The sequence below is a fragment of the Hordeum vulgare genome, chromosome 3H (genome assembly GCF_904849725.1).
Source record: "Hordeum vulgare subsp. vulgare chromosome 3H, MorexV3_pseudomolecules_assembly, whole genome shotgun sequence".
Lineage (NCBI taxonomy): Eukaryota > Viridiplantae > Streptophyta > Magnoliopsida > Poales > Poaceae > Hordeum > Hordeum vulgare.
The window spans coordinates 359316395-359335690 of NC_058520.1; the positions used below are offsets into that span (position 1 = coordinate 359316395).

The window sequence follows — 19296 nt, forward strand, 5'->3', positions numbered from 1 at the left end:
GCAGAAACCGCGCGCGGGCCGCACGATCCACCAACCCCTGCGCGTCCGCGCCGTTGGATCTCCATGCAACATTTTTCATCCCGATGCAGCAAAATTTCGATGCGATGCAACAATTTTTCAACGGTTGCAACAAAAAACAAAATTTGTAGCAAAAAAAATATCTACGTGATCGTAGCAAAAAAACGAAGCTGATGGTGCGTGGTAGCAAAAGTCAAACGCCGGTTGTAACAAATATTTACGTGACGTGTATGCAACTTTTTTAGTGAACGGTTATAGCAAAAAATGATGCCGGCTGTAGCAAAAATTAACACGGTTGTAGCAAAAGTAAAAAAACATCGATTGTAACGAAAAATCCGAAGAACTGAAGTTGCAACCAAACGTATATGCAGCTTTTTTAGTGGACTAGATGTAGCAAAAAAATAACGCTTACAGCAAAAATAACGTTGGTTGCAACAATTTAAACGAAAAAATGTTACATGCCCAGTCAACAGGCGCGCGGTCGACGCACCGGCCAGAAACGATTCCCAAACACAAATCACTGAAAAGGTTCAGTTTAAGCTTAGTTTACTGTCTAATCCTTTTTTACAAGGAAAGAGAATCCAGAAAATACTGCTGCAGATACAAGGCATTTTCCTGCCAACCATCCGATCGAAAATCAAGGGTCTGACACGAAGTTAGTGTAAGGAAGTCGGGAAAGCCTAGTACTCCTGCCTCGGCGTTGCGTCGGCAGCACACCGCCTCCCGTCCCCTTCGTCGCCGCGCCAGCAGTCAACTCCGCCGCCCCCGGCGACTCGTCGAATGCGGCTGTTCCCAGGCCGCCGCCCGCCGTTGCCGCCACCGTCGTGACCACAGGGGATGCGCGTCGTCCCCTCAGCTTTTCTCCGTCGAGCCGCCTCGATGTCCTCTCACTACAACGTAAATCTCCGTTTGGGCTTCCTCCTCCCTATCAATCCCTGACATCTAAACCCCTTTTACCCTTCTCCCCTTTTGCAGCGCCGAGGATCCTCGCGGCCTCACCGCGGATACTCCTCCCGCCCCCCGCCTCCTTCCGCCTACGCCGACGCCGAGCTCGTCAGCGGCGATTCCCACCTCAGCACTGTGCCCGCTGCCAACGATTCCCTCCGTCGCGGCGGGGGTCCTCGCGCGTCTCCACCGCAGTACAGGCACGGGCCGCAGCTCCAGCCGCCGCCGTACGGATATGGCTATGGTCAACCTCAACCACATCCGCAGCCGCAGCCGCAGGTTCAGCCTTACGGGTTTGTGCCGTACAACTACAGCCATCCGCCGCAGGGGCCGTTCCCAGGCCCTCAGTACGGCTACGGGACTCCAAATCAGTACGGTCACTGGCATCCACAGCCATACAGAGTTGTGCCACCGAATGGAGGGTTCCTGCCACGGAATGCTGGGTTCCGACCTGCGGCGCCGCAGCTGCAATCGAGGCTGGCACAGTACAAACGAGAGTGGCGATCTGTGCAGAAGCTGCCACCGCGCCATGCTGGTACCATCTCAATGCTTAACATTTACTGTATTTATTTGCAGCAATGTGTTGCAAAACCATCTTAGGAGCATTATTCTCAAGTCCAAGCAGTATACTAGTTTTACTTAGAGTGAATTCCACATTTTACCCCCTAGATGTGCATTTGTGACACGAATTACCCCGTCAAGTGGAAATTCATCTAGAATACCCCTTTAAGAAGCTTTAGACACTCATTTTTTTTATGCATGTCCATTAGGGAAGGTGTAAGTTGATGTGTGGGATCCAAAAATATCTGGCCGAGGACGAGGAATGGAACAAATGGACAAGAAAAGTCTGGACATGATGGTCAATAATGCCCTTTGTACTTTACTCATTTTTCTTACGAATCATTTACGCAACATGCAGATCCTATCTAACACAAACAAGCAAAATGAAAAACTGAGGTAATATCATTTAAAAGTCTCTAAAATCTGATGTTCCAGTAGAATTTCCACTAAATGGGGTAATATGTGTCACAAATTTACAACTACAGGGTAAAAAGTGGAATTCACTCTTTTACTTATTATAGTAATTTTTATTCCTAGCTCTATCTCATAACTGAAAGTTTCCTTAATAATGATTGCAACTGAGTCATTTATAGCTAGTATTATCGTCATGATGAAAAACTTGGAATTTGATTTCCAAATCAAGATAGATGCCTTTGAAGTCGTGAACTCTGAGACGGCAGTTCCAGTTGATGTGCTAAGGGCATCTGCAATGAAAAGCGCCTGTATAGGCGCTTTGAGAAACAAAATAAATCTCGTAGAATTAGAGAAGCAACTTAGCGCCTCCTATTTCAACGGCAGACGCTAATCACGGACGCTAAGAAAGCCGTCCGCTGCACTCACGGCTTTATCTCGTGCAACAGAAAAATCCCAAGTGCCCGGTTCCCATTTTTGCGTTGATGCTGTAGCTGGCGCCAGGATTGAAACGCCCAACTGCCCATCAATCGGGAAACAAATCCTGGCGCCCTGGGTTAGCGCCCCGCGTTGGAGATGCCCTAAGGGAATGATATGCTTGCAAAGAGATTTGCTTGTGGTATTTTCCAAACTTAGTATTGGACTTGAGTAAATATGATGTGTGCGAGATCCTCATTATTCTTGTAAAAGAATACAGTTCTTGCTCTTGTATTTTGAGTATTGACTTTTCATTCTGCAGAGAGGTTTAAGGTTCTGTCATACAATATACTGGCGGACTATCTGGCCCAGGAGCACCAAGATCTTTATAGAGACATACCATCATTTATCATGGACTGGAACTGGCGTAAGAATAGGATAGGTTTAGAGATCAGCTGTTGGCGTCCAGATATTATATGTTTTCAGGTAATTCTTAAGAAAAGCTGTTGTACTGCACCATCTCAGCAGGTTGTGCTGATGTTGGCAAACTCAAGTCATGGTAAGGATAAAAATATGCAACAATTGATGAATATATGTTACGAGCACTTTTCTCTCTTGTCCATGGAAATCAGCCCTAAGTAAGTACTCTCTCTGTTCACAAATGTAAGATGTTATAACTTATATTAGAATCGGATGTATATAGAGACATGTTTTAGTGTGTTTGTGCACTCATTTCAGTCTGTATGTAGTACATATTGAAATATCCAAAACATCTTATATTTGTGAACGGAGGGAGTACAGTATACGTAGATCTGAGAGGGGGGGGGGTCTCTATTCATTCAATGTCAGCATTTCATTCCTTGTTTGAACTTTTGTTTCCTCTTGTGACCATCTTCTTTGTACTTGCAGGAGGTAGACAAATTTACTGACCTTGAACAAGAAATGTCAACCCGAGGATATACCGGCATATGGAAGGTAATTCATTTACGCTGTGCTATATTGTACTCCCTCCGTCCCAAAATAAGTGACTCAAAAGTGACTCCACTTTCTACTAAAGATAGTACAAAACTGAGTCATTTTTGAGTCACTTATTTTGGGACGGAGGGACTAGCATTTTCATTTACAGTGTTCACGGAAGTGACTGAAATATGTGTACCATTTGCGGAACTGAAATTTACTTTTTGTCATTGAGGGAATATGAACAAACTTTTTTTGAGTTCTCTTGACTGTAATTTACACATTTGCTGAATGGTGACACAGATGCGGACTGGAAATGCTGTTGATGGATGTGCCATATTTTGGAGGACAGCAAGGTAATCAATTCAAGTTTTTTCTTGTTTGTCTTTGTGTGTTGGAATTTTTTACCTACTGTTGTTATCCAAAATTCGTGGTGACCACATTAAATTTGCTTCAATTCATTTCATAGGGACATTTTCATAGTTATGTAAGACTTTTGCCACTTACCAGGTTCCAGTTGTGTTATAAAGAAGACATCGAGTTCAATAAGCTTGGGCTTCGGGATAATGTTGCACAGCTTTGTGTTTTAGAAGTGAGTTTGGAATTATGGGCAATTAGATGAACAATTGAGCCTTTTTCTTTTGGGTGCTTCCAGTCTTGTGCCATCAAAATCTGCTAACCATTTTTTGCTGTTATGTACAGTCAGTGTTTCAAAGAAATGTGCAAACTGGATCTACTCACTTATCTACTAGGTAATTGTGATTTGAGATACCCAGCAGACTCATAGTTGCTATTCGCAATGTTCTGTTTCTCAGGTGTTTGTGTTTGGGATTTGTGGTTAGTTACTGTATCATATTTATATATTGTTTAAGACAGAAGAAATGAACACATATTTGTATGACTTACCAATGCTTATGCTTGTTCTTTTTGTCTCAAAAGCTCTATCCATCCACAACAAGCCAAACAAGTTGTTATATGTAACATTCATGTTCTTTATAATCCGAAGAGAGGGGACATAAAACTTGGCCAGGTATATTGCTTTTTCCTCTGATACTTGTGTCTTAATTTCTTGTATTTGCCGATACAATGCTCATTTGCTCCTGACTTGGCTGCTTGACACGTGCATTTCTGTTTTGTAATTGAATCAAGGTTTTGTTTGCATATTTATCTGACTTTAGCCTAGCATATATTTAACATGGTAAGAAACATATACAATGTGCCTTTCTAGTGTTTAGTCTAGCACATCGCGTTAGACATTACTCCCTCCGTCCGGAAAAAATTGTCCCCGTGGCGTTTTTACACAACCCCCCTTCAGGTTTATACAACACAACCCGCACTCCTGTCGCGTCGTCGCTTGTCTCCCCGCAGTTTCCAGTCGCTGCTCACCTCCGCTGTGCCGCTCACCTCCGCCGTACCGCGCCGCTCACCTCCGCCGTGCCACGCCGCTGCACCGCTCCCATCCGCCGCGCCGATCCACTTCCCTGTGCATCTCTCTCTCTTCTCCACGAACGTTGCGCTCCTAAAAATCCCTTCTTCTATGAGGCAGCGCTCGATTGGGACGCATGACGACGAGTTGGCGTTCAATCTAGAGGCATGGCGACGGCATGATGCAGGTGCTCCTCGTCCTGAAGCTCGTCATCCACCAGCTCCTCGCCTCCTCTCCAGTCCCCGACCGGCTGCTGCAGAAGTTTCTAGCTCCTCCTCCTCCTGTCCCAAGTGCCGACAGTCAAAGTGCTCCTGCTCGTCAAGGTTCGACCTTTGAACCAGCCTCCTCTCCTCTTCGGTACATCCCTATCTTCTCTCTGCTCTGCTCTGCTGCTGCCCCCAATTCTCTCTCGGGCTAATTTCAGTTTCAATTGGAGTATCACAAGCACTGAATTTTGTCCTACCCCATGAGCGGTTGCTGTATGTCCCAATGCCAAAGGTTCGAATTTTGGCATGAACTGGAATGATTGAAAACTGTGACTTCTTTAGGCTTTTTAAAAATAGTTTTCAGTAATTATGTGCACATTGCAAAACAACTCTCTCCAACAGATCCATTGGGGTATGCAATCTCTGAAAGTCAACAGTAGATCTGTGACCATGCAATTTTCAGATTGACTTGCGTAAAGATTGACAGCAGACATGTGACTTGCAACAGATTAACAACAGATCTTCATCAAAGTTATGTGCACATTAATAAGATTGATGCATCACATCACTGTTAACACTGGTGCAGATTTACAGAGGAGCAGACAGAGGTGCATATTTGCAGAGGAATGCATTACATCTCAGTTAACAGAGCGGGAAGCAGCCAGAGGTGCAGATTTACAGATGGATGCTTCTCTTAATGGCAGCAGCACTAGTAGGGGAGCTCCGGGCGGAGCAGCAGCAACTTGCAGAGGATCAACAGCAGCAGGAGCAGGACATTCTTCGATGCCGCATGACCTTCTTCTATGTAGCAGCAGGAGCAGGACCTTGCAGAGGATCAACCGACCCGAGGAGGGGTCGGGCTCCTCGATGATGGAGGCGGCGCCGGCGTTGGAGGCGACGCTGCTCCCCTCGCTCGCCACCGGCCGTCAAGTTGTCGCCGCAGAGTTGCAAGTGGGCGGCGGGAATGCTCGCCTTCGGGCGCGCGAGTAAGCTGGGACGCAATTAGCAGCTGTAGTCTCCGTGCTCGCCTCCGTTCTACAGGTTGGCGACGCGACAGGAGTGGCGTAGACTGAGCCCAATGGTGGCCGGGGCGCGCGGTGCCCGCCGGCGACGTGGAAGACACTGGCTTGGGCGCACCGTGCCTGCGGGCGACGGGGATGGAAGACGGATCGATTAGCAAGAGATTTCAAAGAATAAGGTGGTTTTTGCAAAATTAAAAATGAACTAACTAGAGGACAATTTTTTTCGGACGGAGGGAGTATTTGGTAAAAAAACATCAATGTAACTTCGTTGAGTTCTGCTATGATACTATTTGATCATGTGATACTTTCTTGGCATCTTTTAAAGATTTGTCCAATGTGCCTTTCTCCTCTCTCTGCTGGTTTGCTGTATGAAGCATCATCTAGTGTTTCTTTTGCTCTTGACTATCTACCACTAGCATCCTTATGCACTTAATTTCATGCTGACTTTATTTCCTACAGATAAGGACACTCCTTGACCGAGCTTATGCTACATCTAAGAGGTGGAATGATGCTCCGGTAATACTCTGTGGGGACTTCAACGCTACACCGAAGGTAATATTCTAGTACTTAACTATGTATATTTGCATTCAAGAGTCCATTCTACTTCGCTATTTCTTGTGCTGTTATACTCATTTTTAACACTAACAAGATTTTTATATGTTGCCCAGAGCCCGCTGTACAATTATATATTGGAGCAAAAGGTAGAACAAATTGTCATTTTCTGCAGTTAACTTGAGCATTAATGTTATATCATGGAGCTGAAAATGAAGCTTCACAATCATGCAGTTGAATTTGTTTGGGCTTGCAAGAAATGCTATATCAGGGCAGCAAACTAGTTCACATGGGCTTTATACTGGTTCTAACACATCTCGGTAAATCTTCTACTCGATGGAAGTGCATTGGATGCCACAATGTATGTGCAAAATCCTGACCTATCTTCACTTCAATTGTTGCTTTGTATCAGTTATACATTCCGTCCACCTTTACACATGACCAATGGTAGAGAGGGAAGAATGATTACTCTAGATGTCCATAAGCCTCAAAGCGAAGCAAAAAGTTTGGTCAGAGATTCTTGCCTTGCTGGAAGAGAACCTGTTTTGACCGCTATTGCTTCAACATCTTGCTTAAACTCTGAATCGAGTAAATATTTTGGCAACAATAGACCTTGTTCTGGCCCTAGTAATCTTGACGAGCAAGGATTATCAAGCTGTTTGTCAGGTCTTGCAAAGGATGCCTGTAATTCTGATGGTGCGGCTGAATGTGAAGAAGGCGCGGCTGTTGACAGCTCCTCTGAAGAATGTTTTGAAGGAATCAAAGTTGAATCCAGAGAACCTGACATTGGTGGCGTCCAATGTTCACAAACTGCTGTATATGATGAGGCCATCCAGTCAGATTCAAGTGAAGCAATTAGCAGACACCTACTTTCATCTGAATTATCTGGGCGTATAGATTCTGTCGGAGAATTAAGATGTGTTAGCAGTAAGGATCCAAATTCCCTGGGAGACTTGTCTGGGAATGTGATTTGTGAAGATGTTACAGGTGGTTTTGAAGGAAATAGTGCTCAATCAGATACGTTGTTGAATGTATCAAAGGAAAACCCTGGTGAAAAGGAAAAGTGCAATGAATCCATGTCTGGTCAAAACAATTGTACAACTCCCAAGTCAGAATCGTCCCATTTCAGTGATTCTCTGAAGTCTGCTGATGCACGGTGTAAAATGAGCAATATGAGAGTAGACGAAGAAATTAATACCGGATCAACTCACTTAACATCTCCAGTAGAACAACTAACACATCAAACAAATAGTGCCACTTCAGATTCCTGTGGCAATCAGTGTACTCCTGAAGTAACCAACAAGCATTTAGACTCATATTCCTGCCCAGAAGAGTTTGGAAATCATGCTTGTTCTGTTGAGGATGATGTCACAGCTAATGAAAATTTGTGCACTAATGTGTTATCTGACCCTACCTCGTTCAAAGAATTTGCTGGTGATAATGAATGCTTACATCTGGATAAAAATCAGCTGCCAACAATTTCAAATGGTTCACGACATGCTCACAAGGTGGTTCCTTATGGAGGGTACTATAATGATCCGTACAGGTGGACAGTAGATGAAATGAAGGCTGCTACTGGGAAGGAAGAATGTACTTATGTGGAACATAATTTGAAAGTAAGGAGTGTCTACACAGATGTGGAGGTAACTGATGCCTTCTTGTTATTTTACTTGGCCGCATTTTCACCATCCATCTTTAACTGAAAACACCAGGACACTCACTATACTCACTATTATCTCTTTCTGAGTTATCGAACATTTGGGCGAGTTGTGCTTGCACTTTTTTACTCTAAAAGCAGAAACCAATGTACAGTTTCGTTTTAGCGAATAATGTTGTAGAAGTAGTATATTTCAGGCTTTTGCGAGAACACAGTTGGTGCTTATTTATAACTTCATCCAATCAGGATTTTCATGGGACAAAAGATGCCAATAAGGAGCCCTTGGTAACCAGTTACAACAGAAAATTTATGGGGACAGTGGACTACATATGGTAAGCAAGCTTTATTGAAACTCTTAAGCTATTCAAGTGCACCAATGTTTTACAATCTAATTACTGCCATTGATAACATTGTAATATGACAATGAAGGGCTTCTGAAGATCTTCAGACTGTTAGCGTGCTAGATACATTTCCAGAAGGGATTTTGAAGGAGACAATTGGATTCCCCACAAAGGTACTACCATATGCATATTTTTCTTGTATTCCATCAGTCTGCAATATAGCATTGTTTGAACTTTCCACAATATTCAATGTGTGACTTTGACTATGGTTTCTAATTCCTAATATGCTAGCAAAAAGATGGCTTATTATTAAAATATTTCGTAATAAAAATCAAGTGCCATTGTTTTCATAGAGCTAATGTTCTTACCATACACTACTAGTTTGTGTTATTTGAAAATGAAGTTTCTAAAATGTCAGCATGTTTGTCACTTCATTTCACGGCTTTTTTACTGGTTAACTGCAGTATCCTCATGACATCTTGCTATTGTGTCTATTTCTGTTGGTTGACAGAAATGGGGAAGTGATCATATCGCATTGGTCTGTGAACTGGCGTTTAAGGAATGATGTTCATGATACAGTAAAAGAGGGATTTCAGTGCCATTGAAGGCGCCCGCATGACAAGACAACGACTACCTAGTACAAGCCTCAGGCGAAATAATCTTATCCAGAACAATCGTTGAACATTTCTCCGTCAATCACGTTAAGTAAATACTCACTCCGTCCCAAAATAAGTGTCGTAAATTTAGTACTAAGGAGTGACACTTGTTTAGGACGGAGGGAGCATATATACATGGAAAACCAAATTCCTGCTTTCTTAGTTCAATATAAGAGCTCGCCAGCATTTTCTTTCTCCAGCATGCTTCGTAATTGTACATGAGACATAGGTCAAGTTTCTCAGTGTGAGCCCAGCAATGGACAACTGCTGTTGGCTTGAATGGATAAGCTGCAGGCACCACGGTTTAGCTTAAGATGGTAAGTTACTATGTGATTGGATTACAAAGAAGCCATGCTATGAAAATCTGAAACAGTTGGTAGCTTTGAATTCGTCGACATAAGAAGCAGGTTTGGTGAACACTAAAGCCCTGTTCGGTAACCATCCAGCTCCAGAAAATGGGGAAGCGGAGCGCCACTTTCGCGACTCCACAAAAATAGGCTGCATGGCACTCCAGGAGCGAAGCTGCAGAGCAGAGAGCTGTCGAACAGCGCTTGCTTGTGACTGCTTTACTTCATAAAATTCAGTTTCGCTTCATCAAATTCACTTTAAAGCAGTTTTATATAGAAGTTGTAACTCTTTTAAAAAAGTGTTTGGCTTTTATCTAGCTTCAGCTTCAAGAATGAGAAATCTGATGGGAAGGATATACTCCTCCGTCCGGAATTACTTGTTGCACAACTTGATAAAAATGGGTGTATCTAAAACTAAAATACATCTAGATATATCTATTCTTATGACAAATATTTTCGAATGGAGGGAGTATTTGATTGGTTGAGTGGGGAAAAACAAAGAGATATCCACTTATTGATGGTAGTGATGGGTAATTTTTTTTTAACTTCAGTTTCTACATTTTTTTAAAGCACCTTCCATAAAGCTTCATAAAAAAAATGAAGATATATACTTCAGATTGTAATTTTTTTTGTAAAGGTGGAGCTACCTCGTTTGGATTGCATTTTCTAAAATGAAGTTGAATTTTAAGAAGCCGAATAGTCCCAAACAGATCCTTAGACTCCTGACCGATACTACATTATGAAGTATAGTTTTGCGTCCCAAATAGGCCCTTAGACTCCTGACTGACACTGCATTATGAAGTATAGTTTTGCTATGCTCGCAGCGGTAATCTTGTCATATGGGAGCGTTGAATTCTTGGAAATAAGCAAGTGTAGTTAATATTTAGTCTCCTGACTGATGCTACACGCACCCTTTGTTCGCTAAGTTCGCTAATGTACTGCCTAAACGTCCTACATTAATGAACAACATAGGTACTCTCTCCATTTTAAAATGACTGTCTCAAACTTAGTACAACAGAAACGGAGGGAGTAGTATTCTTTATGGGGGCCTTCCGGTTGGATTGGACGGTCACAACGCACGCTCGCTTCATTCAAGAATACATACATTGTGTAGTGAACAGAGGTAGCTTGTCAGCAGTGGCGGAGCTTGATGGGGGCCAACCTGGCCATGCCTCCCCCAGCTTAAAAAAAATCAAGTCTATATATCTTTTTATTATGCTTAGTTTTCACTAAAATCAGTTGAAATTAATTATGTTTGCCCTTCCTCAAGCCCATTGTCCTTCCATGTTTTTGTCTCAAGCTCCGCCACTGCTTGTCAGTGCGTATATCTATTCTTTTTTGCATGCTTTAGCTGGATTTGCTCATCCTCAGTTGCCCGAGAATTAAAATTGCTTCAGTGGATTTTGTGGGAGCAAATGATGCAGGGCCGGTCCTGAGATTTCATGGATCCGGGGCGAAACTATAATCTGAGGTCCTTAATATAAATGTCTAACTAGTAATCATCATATGTAGATATAATTTTATCAAAGAAAGCAATTAAGTATATCCAAAATCAGTCTGCATATCACATGATGTGTTACATATTATCTTAAATTTTTTTACCTAACATTCTGGGATGAAAAATCATTAATGATAGTATCAATATCAATTTCATCAACCATTTTTTTTCTCAGTGCATAAAATAGCCAAGCCATATAACCTCTTGCAACATTGTAGATCTCACGTTCTTCAATAATTTCAACTTTGAGAAACCTCTTTCAGTTGATGTCACAATCACATGCATAGTAAAGAAAATATGATACGCAGTAGAAATATTGGGATAACAATCTATTTCTTTGACAATCTCGAAAATCTTCATAGCTAAAAGTGTGTTATATCGACTAGAGGGGGGGGGGGGTGAATAGGCGACTTTTACAATTTCATCACTGAGGAAATTTCTAGTGAGGAAAGTCCTCAGTTATGAACTCAGTGCAGCGGAAATAGTACAGGGTCAGATGTGCAAAAACGACTACAGCAAAGTACTCAACGTGATTTCAGAGATTCGGTTTGCACATGTCACAAGTACAGGGTAAGAAGGTGAAGATTAACTTAGGAGAAGAATTTGAGGTGAGGAATTCAGAGAGAGTCTTCAATCAAATTCTTCAAACAGTACAGATGAAAGTCTTCAACATACAATTGAGGAAATGAGAGGGTTGAAGAAATAGAACGAGTAGCTTGATGAAGACATTTGTTGATGACCTAGTTCCTACTGCTGTGACAATTGTACGTCTGGTTTGGAGCGGCTTGGTATTGAAACCAAAGGACACACAGTCCCGGGGCACACAGTCCCTACCGTATTCTCCTTGAGCTAAGGACACAGTCCTCGCCCAACACTCGTGGTAAGTCTTCAGGGCAGACTTCCAAACCCTCATAAACTCGGTCACCCGACGATCCACAATCGACTGCTCGATGCTCTAGACCATGATGCCTAGTCGTCTGGAGGATGCACAGTCCTCAAAGATAACACACGTCGGTTCCACACAGGAATAACTTCTTCAGTGATGCTCAATCACTTGGGTTTTGGTTTGGGTTTGGGTGTTTGGGGTATTTCCTCACTTGATGATTTTCGCTCAAAGGTTCTGAGGAATTTGAGTTGCTCTAAATGAAAAATGTCAGTTTCTCTCGGAGCAGCCAACTAGCTAGTAGTTGTGGGGGTGGCTATTTATAGCCTGGGAGCATCCCGGCATGATTTGACATAAATGCCCTTTAATAATATGACCGTTGGGTGGATAAGATCTGTGATAGGTGGCGCGTGGCGCAACAACGGTCGGAACTTTCAACTATGAAAGTCCTCATGTCTCTCATATTCCTCACTTTGAGGCTTTGGTAGATGTAGGCTTGGGTTGAGCTTCATGAGGAAATTTGTTCCATAGTTTTACCTAGACCCCCTTTAACAGTACGATGTTCCTATGAATCAAGTGTAAAGAAAATGAAACAGAAAGAATAAATCTTCAAGCTTCAAAGTCTTCAGAGTATTTTCTTCAGGACACACCGAATTCCTCATTTTCAATATCTTCATGAGGAATATCATTTTCTTTGGAATTTCTTCGCGATCAAAGTCTTCAAGGAATGACGAAAGTATTCACCCAAAGACATACATTTTTAGGGGTCGATTTTCATCGAATAACTCAAACTCCTCAGCGACCTATAGAGCATGTGTACACTCACAAACATACGAGTCTCTTAACCTATAAGTCTTCAAACCACCAAAATCACTAAGGGGCACTAGATGCACTTACAATCTCCCCCCTTTTTGGTGGTTGATGACAACTAGGTTATGTTTTCAACGGGGATAATAATATGAAATGTAGGTACTGAGTCTGAGGAATTTGAAGTCAAGATACAGAGAAACTCCCCCTGAAGATGTGCATGTTTTGAGGAATTTGCTTTGAACAGCAGATGCACATTGATGATTTATATCATGGAAATCTCCCCGTGTATCTTGCAATTCATGCATGCATTTGACATATAGTATGAGGAATTAGAGATGCATGATGAAAAATGGTGTCTGACGAATTTCAACATGCCTGCATTAATTAACTTGAGGAATAAGCATGCGAGGAAAAACGTTCAAAAATGTCAGAACACCATCGGGCTTAAGTTAGAGCTCATTACATCAAAAACTTGAGAAGAACCAAGAGTTTGTAACTTAATAAAATTTATAAGCCCATAAATTAATCCTGCTTGAAGACTAACTCTCAGATTTCTCCCCCTTTGTCATCAAGTGACGAAAAGGGATGAAACTGAGGACTAACGCCCATGAAGAATTTCACTTCTGTGTTGAGGAAGAGGCGCGAGCAGTCTTCGAGTCAGACTTCCTTGTTGGGCGTGTTGCAGTATCCTCGGGTTCTTCATGTGAATCGGCAGTGCGGAATGAAGAAAATGAGCTGTCCACCAAGTCAGGAACTGGAATAGACTTGAATTTCTTCTTAGGTGGCCATGACCAGTCAAAGTCGCGAGAGAATTCCAATTCTTCAAGTTCCTGTGGAGTCTTTAGGTGAGACAGTATGGCCCAAGTGCGATCAAATACCTCATGAAGATAATAGTGATTTTTCTTCACATCATTTTGAATCTCGTTGAGGGTTTTCATAATGGAGCCAAACTGACGTTTTACCCACTTGTGATTGTGATCGACTTTTTGGTGAAGACTGAGGAGAAGCTCCCTATTAGTCATCACCCTTGGGGCAGTTGGGCCTGGAGGTTCTTGAGTGGGAGTGTCATCATATGAGGAATAAGAGTCAGCCTTGCGAAATTGACCATCCAAGGGCCGATTTCCTTCATCAATCACTGACTTGCCTTTGCCTTCGACTGGTTCAAAAGATTTCTTGATGACTTTGATTGGCGGCAGGTAACCGAGGTGATTCTGAAAGTCAACTTGGTAGTTGATGATGGATCTGTTTCTGATGAATCTCATGATCCAAGGCACATACATCTTCAGCTCAAATGGTGACAAAGCATTATCGACCAAAGTCCTCAAGAAGAAATCATGAAGGTTCATTGGGATTCCATGAATGACGTTGTAAAGGATATTCTTCATGATGCCTACAACATCTTCTTCTTTGTCATGCCCTTTGATAGGTGGGATGGAATATGCCAAAATTTTGTAGACAGTTCTGGGCTCATACTTCAAATCCTTCACCAGGAATCTAGTTCTTGGAGGTTGGCCCGGAGCCAAAGGTTTCATGAGGACTTCCATGAGCTTATTTGGACGTTCTCTTTCATCATAGTCTGACTGCATCTTCTGAAGGAATTGAGATAGGAAGAGCTCGAAGCAATTCTGTGGCTGGAGCTTTGTAGTTAGTGTGATGTGTCATCTAGTCCAAGACCCAAGAGTTGATGTATTTGGGGTCACCTGAGATATGCAGTGTGGCATAGAATTCAAGAATAATGTCAGTATTCCAGTCACCGATATATGTGCAGAATGGCAGTAGCCCTGCTTCGTGAAGAACATTCCGTACTGGGGCGAAGCAAGGAATTTCCTCCATGTCACAATGAGGAATGTGGGTGTGATGAAATATCTTCCTTCTTCCACACAGCACAGAAGCATAGTAGTTAAGTTGAGTTCTGGTCCAGAACTTTCTGTGCGTGATACGAAACCTATCGTAAGGGTTTTCTCGAGTGAAGAAATGATGTTCATCATAGAAGTCTTACTTCAGAAATTTTAGCCTCTTTGAGAAGGCTGATGAGGCTTTGGTTGAAGATTATGTTGTTGATCATCTTGAAGATTTCTGGCCACCACAATTGCAGTTTCAGGATTTACCACTACAATTGCAATTTCATCAACAATATTTCTATCCTGAGATGAGACATTTTCATCAGGAGCTTGTTCTTCAGCATGAGGAATTTGCTGTGCCGAGTGAGCAGATGCAGTTTCTGTTGGAAATATGACATAGAGGCAATAATAAGATAGTTATTATTATATTTCCCGTTTCAAGATAATCGTTTATTATCCATGCTATAATTGTATTGAATGGAAACATAAATGCATGTGTGGATAAATAGACAAAACAATGTCCTTAGTGAGCCTCTAGTTGACTAGCTCGTTGATCAAGGATGGTTAACATTTCCTAGCCATAGACAAGTGTTGTCACTTGATGACGGGATCCCATCATTAGGAGAATGATGTGATGGACAAGACCCAAACTATAAACGTAGCATATGATCGTGTCATTTTGTTGCTATTGTTTTCTGCATGTCAAGTATACATTCCTATGACCATGAGACCATGTAACTCACTGACACCAGCGGAATACCTTGTGTGTATCAAACGTCGCAACGTTATTGGGTGACTATAAAGGTGCTCTACAGGTATCTCCAAAGGTGTCCGTTGAGTTAGTACGGATCAAGACTGGGATTTGTCACTCCGTGTGACGGAGAGGTATCTCGGGGCCCACTCGGTAATACAACATCACACACAAGCCTTACAAGCAATGTGACTACGTGTAAGTCAGGTATCTCCGAAGGTGTCCGTTGAGTTAGCATGGATCAAGACTGGGATTTGTCACTTCGTGTGACGGAGAGGTATCTCGGGGCCCACTCGGTAATACAACATCACAAACAAGCCTTGCAAGCAACGTGACTAAAGAGTTATCCACGGGTTCTTGTATTACGAAACGAGTAAAGAGACTTGCCGGTAACGAGATTGACATAGGTATGTCGATACCGACGATCGAATCTCGGGCAAGTAACATACCGAAGGACAAAGGGAATGATATACGAGATTGTGTGAATCCTTTACATAGAGGTTCAACCAATGTAGGATACAATATGGATGTCCAGGTCTCGCTATTGGATATTGACCGGAGAGTCTCTCGGTCATGTCTGCATAGTTCTCGAACCCGCAGGGTCTGCACACTTAAGGATCGGTGACGTTTTCGGTATAGTTGAATTATTGATGTTGGTAACCGAATGTTGTTCGGAATTCCGGATGAGATCCCGGATGTCACTAGGGTCTCTGGAATGGTCCAGAAACGAAGATTGATATATAGGATTGTTGCATTTGGCTTCCGGAAAAATTTCGGACATTGCCGATAAAGTACCGGGAGTGACAAATGGGTTCCGGGGTTTTACCGGGAGGGGCCACCCACCCGGGAGAGGACCTAATAGGCCCATGGGTGGCGCACAAGCCCTTAGTGGGCTGGTGAGGCCAACCCAATAAGCCTATTTTGACCAAAGCAATAATAAGAAGGAAAAACAAAAAAAGAAGAAGAAGGAAGGAGGTGGACAAGATGGGAATGAGTCCTTCCACCAAACCGAATTGGAGGAGGACTCCTCCCTCTTGGCTCGGCCGACTCCTCCTACTTGGAGTAGGAGGCAAGCCACCCTCCCTCTTGTTCCTCCTATATATAGTGGAGGTTTGAGAGGATTTTTGCACCCCAAGCCTTTGTGCAGCCCTCTCTCCCTCCACTACTTCGTGACACTCCGTAGCTAGTTCGGTACGGCACGACGAAGCCCTACCGGAGTAGCTCCACCATCATCACCGCCACGCTGTCATGCTGTCAGAGAATTCAACTACCTCTTCGTCTCTTTTGCTGGATCAAGAAGGCGGAGATCGTCATCGAATTGTACGTGTGCTGAACGAGGAGGTGCCATCCGTTCGGCGCTGGATTGGGACGGATCATGGGACGGCGGCGATTTGGATCGCGAAGGCATTCCACTACATCAACCGCATTTCTTAACGCTTCCCGCTTAGCGATCTACAAGGGTATGTGGATCCGATCTCCCTCTCGTAGATGATCATCACCATGATAGGTCTTCGTGTGCATAGGTAATTTTTTGTTTCCCATGCAACGTTCCCCAACAGTGGCATCATGAGCTAAGTTCATGCGTAGATGATATCTCGAGTAGAACACAAAAGAGTTTGTGGGCGTTGATGTTCAATTTGCTGCCATCCTTAGTCCTTTCTTGATTCAGCGACATTGTTGGATTGAAGTGTCCCGGACCAACTTTACTCGTACGCTTACGAGTGACCGGTTTCATTGACTGACATGCAACTTGTTGCATAAAGATGACTTGCGAGTGTCTATTTCTTCAACTTTAGTTGAATCAGATTTGATCGAGGTGGTCCTTGGAGAAGGTTAAATAGCAATTTGCATATCACCGTTCTGGCTTTGCATAAGTAAGATGCGATCATACTAGATACCATAGTAGCCACGTAAAACATGCAACAACAAATTAGAGGACGTCTAACTTGTTTTTGCAGGGTATGCTTGTGATGTGATATGGCCAATGACATGATATGATATATTGGATGTATGAGATGATCATGTAGTAATAGTTAAAGTTCGACTTGCACGTCGATGCTACGGCAACCGGCAGGAGCCATAGGGTTGTCTTTAAATTTATTTTGCGCTTGCAGATGCTCTTGCTATATCACTAGGCAGTAGCTTTAGTAGTAATAACATAGATAGCGTGACAACCTCGATGGCAGCACAATGATGGAGATCATGTTGTGGCGTCGGTGACGATGGAGATCATGCCGCTGCTTTGGTGATGGAGATCAAGAAGCACAAGTTCATGGCCATATCATGTCACTTTTGATTTGCATGTGATGTTTAATCCTTTTATGCACCTTATTTTTCTTAGGACGATGGTAGCATTATAAGGTGATCCCTCACTAAAATTTCAAGATAAAATTGTGTTCTCCCCGACCGTGCACAGTTGCGACAATTCGTCGTTTTGAGACACCATGTGATGATCGGGCGTGATAGACTCAACGTTCACATACAACGGGTGCAAAACAGTTGCACGTGCGGAACACTCGGGTTAAACTTGACGAGCCTAGCATGTACATACATGCCCTTGGAACACAAGAGACCAAAAGGTCGAGCATGAATCATATAGTTGATATGATCAACATGGAGATGTTCACCATTGAAACTAACCTCAACTCACGTGATGATCAGCCTTGAGTTAGTGGATTTGGATCATGCCACATTCGAATGACTAGAGGGATGTCTATTTGAGTGGGAGTTTATTAGTAATATGATTAGCTAAAATCAATTGTCTTGAACATAGTCTAAGTAATCTTTGCAAAATTTGATGTTGTAGATCAATGGCTCGCGCAGTAGCAACCCTGAATTTTAATACGTTCCTAGAGAAAGCTAAGTTGACTGGGCTCGTAATCTGAGGCTTATCCTCACGGCTGGCCAAAAGCAATATGTCCTTGATGCTGCGCTAGGTGATGCACCGCCCGCTACGGCGACCCAAGATGTTTTGAACGCTTGGCAGTCCCGTAAGGATGACCACTCATTGGTTCAATGTGCAATTTTGCATGGCTTAGAACCAAGACTTCAAAGACATTTTGAACGTCATGGAGCATATGAGATGTTCCAGGAGTTGAAGTTTATCTTCGAAAAGAATGCCCGGATCAAGAGGTATGAGACCTCCGATAAGTTCTATGCTTGCAAAATGGAGGAGAACGGGTCTGTCAGTGAACACATACTCAGAATGTCTGGGTACTCTCACCGTCTAGCTGAGCTGGGGATGACTCCCGCAAGAGGCTATCACTGACATAGTTCTTCAATCACTGCCACCTAGCTATAAGAGCTTCGTGTTGAACTATAACATGCAAGGGATGAACAAGTCACTCGCCGAGATGTTTGCAATGTTGAAAGTCGGAGAGTCAGAAATCCAGAAAGAGCATCAAGTATTGATGGTTAATAAGACCACTAGTTTCAAGAAAAACGGCAAAGAAAAGAAGGGTAAGTCCAAGAAGAGTGGAAAGTCTGTTGCCCCTTCGACGAAGAAACCCAAGGCTGAACCTAAGCCGGAAACTGAGTGTTATTATTGCAAGGGAACTGGTCACTGGAAGCGAAACTGCCCCAAGTATCTGGCCGATAAAAAGGCGGCCAACGCCAAACAAGGTATATTTGATATACATGTTATTGATGTGTACCTCACCAGCTCTCCTAGTAGTGCCTTGGTATTTGATACCGGTTCTTTTGCTCACATTTTCAACTCGAAACAGTAACTTGTAAGTGCATCTAGTGCTCCTTAGTGATTTCGGTGGTTTGAAGACTTATATGTTAAGTATCTAATGTGTTCTTGAGTGTACACATGATCTATAAGTCACTGAGGAGTTTGAAATAATCGATGAATATCGACCCCTAAAAATGTATATCTTTGGTTGAAGAAATTGGTCTAAAGCTGAAGAATTGAATTGTGAAGAATTTGCGATGAAATTGATATTCCTCATGAAGATACTGAAATTGAGGAATTCGGTGTGTCCTGAAGAAAATC

The 19296-nt window shown here is 42.9% G+C and overlaps 1 protein-coding gene across 1 annotated transcript; it reads left to right on the forward strand.

The window, feature by feature from the left end:
* Nucleotides 1-720: 720 nt before the first annotated feature.
* On the forward strand, nt 721-9364 carry LOC123443857 (carbon catabolite repressor protein 4 homolog 6). Its single transcript, XM_045120395.1, has 15 exons — nt 721-915; nt 994-1498; nt 2675-2838; nt 3262-3327; nt 3613-3665; nt 3820-3901; nt 4012-4061; nt 4249-4339; nt 6423-6515; nt 6632-6664; nt 6750-6835; nt 6928-8158; nt 8419-8504; nt 8602-8686; nt 9025-9364. Exons 1-15 carry the CDS (start codon nt 856-858, stop codon nt 9076-9078), a joined length of 2739 nt encoding a protein of 912 aa, XP_044976330.1. The 5' UTR covers nt 721-855; the 3' UTR covers nt 9079-9364.
* Nucleotides 9365-19296: the final 9932 nt, after the last annotated feature.

Coding starts and splice junctions, on each gene's coding strand:
- LOC123443857 (XM_045120395.1), top strand. CDS start 856: ATGCGCGTCGTCCCCTCAGCTTTTCTCCGTCGAGCCGCCTCGATGTCC. Junction 916..993: donor CGATGTCCTCTCACTACAAC/GTAAATCTCCGT, acceptor CCCCTTTTGCAG/CGCCGAGGATCCTCGCGGCC. Junction 1,499..2,674: donor GCTGCCACCGCGCCATGCTG/GTACCATCTCAA, acceptor TTCATTCTGCAG/AGAGGTTTAAGGTTCTGTCA.